Source organism: Nannospalax galili, unplaced genomic scaffold (genome assembly GCF_000622305.1).
Source record: "Nannospalax galili isolate Female #2095 unplaced genomic scaffold, S.galili_v1.0 scaffold1230, whole genome shotgun sequence".
NCBI classification, from domain to species: Eukaryota; Metazoa; Chordata; class Mammalia; order Rodentia; family Spalacidae; genus Nannospalax; species Nannospalax galili.
In genome coordinates, this window is record NW_008329135.1 from 1339224 (window position 1) to 1343712 (window position 4489).

Below are 4489 nucleotides of genomic sequence, written 5' to 3' on the forward strand. Positions count from 1 at the left end.
CTGAGAAGAAAGGTATCTCTGCATAGTTAAAACTGGGACTGGAGAGTTATAGTTCAACCTCATATGTTAATTTCTCATAAAAATTAAACACCTGTGGTATATAGTTTGACTTCTAGCATTCAGTGTGCCCAGTGGTGAGCACTGATATCCTCCCTCTAAGCACAGCATGGTGGAAATTAGCCACCACCCTCCTGCTTCAGGAAAGCCCTGCTTCCTGGGGATGCCTCAGCTGGTGACAGAAAGGAAGCATACCAATGACAAGGTCATCGGTAGAACAGAGTTAAGTATTCTGGGAAAATAACTCTGCACCACACTAGGAGCTCAGAAGACGGTCAGGAAAGGTCTGCCTCTAAGGATCTGGTGCACAGAAGAATGACTCACTGCTCCTCCCTCTCTTTTATCCCTGTCCCTCTTGTCTTGTGGTTGTCATGACAACCTTTCACTGAAAGGAAAGAACTGGAATCCTGGTAAAAAAGCACACAGGCCTAGAGTGTTTCCCTGGAGTTCCCAGCAAGCCACAATCCAATATTACCCATAGTCCACAGAAGAAAATATATTTGACTACATAAAACTTCCTTCATATCCCACAGGTATGGATGGAGGTATTTGGTATAACCAAAGTGTGGCTTTGATAGAGAGAGGGTGCATTTAGATATTAACAAAATTATCTTTTTAAAAAATTAAATTTTTGTGATTTGCATACAATATAGTTTGATGATATTTAGATCCCCTCCCCTATCTACTCCTCCCCCCACTGACTGCCCCCCCACCCAATTTAACATACCCTCATATATAATATGGCCTATAGAGTCTGAGTTGTGTCTCCAAATGTCTTTCACTGTGAGTCAATCCACTGGGCCCACCAAGGGTCCCATCTCTGTAAGAGACCGTCTTTTCCCCTCTCAGCAGCCATCAACTGCCAAAAGTTCCTAAATATTAACAAAAATGATCTTTAAAATTATTACCTTTGTTCATACAGAGAACTGGTAAAGTATATTGCCCAAGAAATTCATTTCCTGCTATCAAGCTTTGAGTTTCAACAACAAAACGTATCAATGCCAATTCTGGTACTTGAATAACAAACGTGAACGTTTCATTCCATCTTGGACTAAAAGCTGAAGTGTAAAGGGATAAACACAAATAACAATAGCTCTCTAAAAATTTCCTTTTTAATACTTCAGCAATGAATAACAATAATATTAACCTATGTTTTAGAACACTTGATGCTTAATGTTGTCAACGAGAGGAGAGAGTTATAACAACAATATTGCATACTAAAAGTTTTACACCAATTATCTTTAGTTCTTCTAACAGCCCCACTGGTTTATCAGGTAAGAAAATAAGCCACAGGATGTAGCATAAAGTCATAGAGTTGCCCGTGGCAAATATTGGTGCAGAGGTTCAAGCACAGGGAGTCTGATTTCAAAGCAGAAGCTGAATTATTGTACAACATGACTGTGGTAGTTTGACTAAAAATGTCCCCCATAGGCTCCAAGTATTTGGACATTTTGTCCTCAGTTGGTAGTACTGTTTTGGGAGGTTTTAGAAAGTGTGGCCATGCTGGAGGAAGCACATCAGTGGGGGCAGACTTAGAGTGTTCTTAAGCTTTGCTGAATCTGGAGTCACTCTCTTGATTCCTGTGCCTGCTTGAAGATGTGAGCTCTCTGCTTTCTGCTCCTGCTCCAGTCACCTCTGCCACCATGCCTCCCCACCATGATGGACTGTAACTCCCCTGGAACTGTAAGCTCAAATAAGCTCTTCCTTCCATAAGTTGTTTCAGTCAGTGTTTTCTATCACAGCAACAGAAAAGTAACTACTACAATGACCGATGCTAAGATTCCCTTCACAGTGAAACTGAGATACAAGGAAATAATAAACAGCATCATTGTCTGCACTAGCTCATTTCAGGCAGAGCTCCATGCACAGCTGTTGGCTGAGAGCTGGATAAAACAAGCTCTAAAGTGAGCTCTTTGCCTTTCTTTTCACTGCTGATGATTTCAAAGCTCAAAGTTGGTGAATAATCTTGGATTCTAGTAGAATAAATCTTCCCAAACAACCAATCCCTTACCACAGCAAGAAATCCAAATTGTTTCTCAATTTGACTCAAATCATCCAGAACTTTGACCTTAAGTTAATGGAATCAAGGTAGTCACATCTGGACCAAATTTATGCTCTTCTTCAAGACCCAAAGATTTGTAGAAAAATAATGCTTGTTTATTACAAAGGCAAATATTTCCAGGCCATGTCAATAGTTCTTGTTCTTTTTTTAGAAGCACAGATATATTTGCAACTAATTATACCAATATCTCTGCTCTCTCTGGTGCACCTGCATTCACAGGGGCACCTTCCCTAAGTGGCAACCCAGGATGTGCTCTATGCCCACGGAAACAGTAAACTCATTATCTCACATTGGAATAATGATCTCTGCCTAAGAAGAAAAATAAATCTATAGGGTACAGAGACAGATGTAGAGTCGATTCTTTACAGACACTGCAAAGCATCTGCAGAAAACTCTTAATATTGATGTATTCATCCTTCAGTTACTCTATTACACATGGCCTGTATGCCTCCCTCCTTCCTCTGTACCAGGTTCTCTCTCTATGTATCTCTGTCTCTGAGTCTCTCTCTCATATACATATACCTATACAAAATTGCATACCATGAAAAAGAGTCCTAACTTTTCATCATCAAAGTAAAAATAAGTAATCCAGAATATGAAATTTGACAGTGATAAATGTGATCTTCCAAGCATGACCCAAACTTATAAATTAACTTTACACCTTATCCAAATACAATCCTTTTCCCCAGACATTTGTCTCTCTAATTACACTACTATTACCCTGGTGGTTTTACAGTCCATCCTGTGCACCTCACTGCACTCCCCTCCTGCATGTCTCTCATCTTCCATTCCTTTCTGGGTGCTACAGTCTTATTTACAACTTGATTTCTACATCTTTTAACCATCAAAGCCATATCCTGACGCTGTTGTTTCTCATCCTGTCCTACATTACCAGGAAAAACAATCTCCTTAAAGTTCAGAGCTATAGTCCTCTTTGAGGGTCTTAATTTTATCCATTTCCCACAGTGTGCTTGCTAGAAGCTCAGCATGACTTCTAAATTTTTCCACAACATCCCCAAATAACTTTCACACTTTGGGTTTTGGTAATCTTTCTTAAGTATTCTTTACTCCACCCACCTTTGCTTCTCCCTTGTGCCTTTTAATTGTGTCTTCTGTATGTTTGAGATTCATATTGTTCTTTATCCCTTAAATACCTTTGTCACAATTTGTGAAAAAAAGAGCACTTTACACTTTTTCCAATAACTGCCTGCAAGATGCCCCTTCCATACAGTCCTCTATATTCTCCTTCAAGCTCCTATAACTCCCCATCCTAAGAACTGTACTTGTATCATCTCTCATTCTGAACCGTAAAGTATCTCTAATAAAGTTAATTATAAAATACACAAAAGTACATCTAATACCCAGATTTTAAGTCTTCTGCTACTTCTAAAAAAATACCAGGATTTTAGCAGAGGAAGAACTCAAGTTTGATGAACGGTATTGAATTTCCTCAGAGATATTTCCACAAAGCCCAGAGACGCAGTGAAAATTCTAGGATCATGTAAGGGGTACACTGAATGATTTAAGGTCCTATGCACTTTGCAGTGAAGACCCAAGTAGAAGATAAACTGAATAACAGTTTAATTCCACTTTCTTTTGTTAATTTTTAAAATATTTTATTTATTACTTTTATGGTTTGTGTTTGCGTGTATTGCCTGCATGTAGGCAAGTGCACCCGTGTCATGCAATGCCTGCAGAGGACAGAAGCGGCTGTCAGAGCCCCTGAAACTGGAGTTATTGACAGTTGTTAACTGCCATGTGGGTGTGGGATTCAAACCCAGGTCTTCTGTAAGAACAGCCAGTGTTCTTAACCGCTGAGCCATCTCTCCAGGCCCCTAGTCCTACTTTCTTGTAGAGCAGTTTCTACTTCCTAATGTTGACACTGGAATGTGATTGCAACTCTAATGGGTCTCCATGTCTTCCCTCTAGAAGTCATGCTGAGAAAGTGTTTGAATGGAGAAGAGAATGGAATTAACATTCAAAAAACACAAGACTAAAAGGACTGCACTCATTCATCTGCCAGGGCCATGAATGGACTTGAATAGATTTCCAGGCTGCAAAAACTCCACTATGGGAATATCCATTCAAAGCGAGCTCCACACTGAAAGATCATTCCCAAGGCCTCCTTCAAGGCGATCCTAGTGAGGAGCTATTCTCAGGAACCCAGCTTTTTCTTTATTTCCTTAAGGATTTTGACCTCAGAAAAGAAATGGCAATGCCAGTAACATACTCCATAAAATATTAAGGGGTACTGGCATGCAGAACATCTTCCCAAAGTCATTCCTTCCCATCCTGCATTCTGTCTCAGCAAAAGAAAAAAGAGACTCAATTATGAATATAAATATCACATTGTTAGATTTCTATGGCATC

At 39.7% G+C, this 4489-nt stretch overlaps 1 protein-coding gene across 1 annotated transcript in view; it reads right to left on the bottom strand.

Moving 5' to 3' along the window:
• The window catches only part of Plcz1 (phospholipase C zeta 1), an 87583-nt gene that overhangs the window by 27423 nt on the left and 55671 nt on the right, over positions 1-4489 (bottom strand). Inside the window, exon 11 of the mRNA XM_008832881.1 lies at positions 966-1115. Within this exon, the coding sequence (XP_008831103.1) occupies positions 966-1115 (150 nt within the window). The remainder of the gene's footprint in view (positions 1-965; positions 1116-4489) is intronic.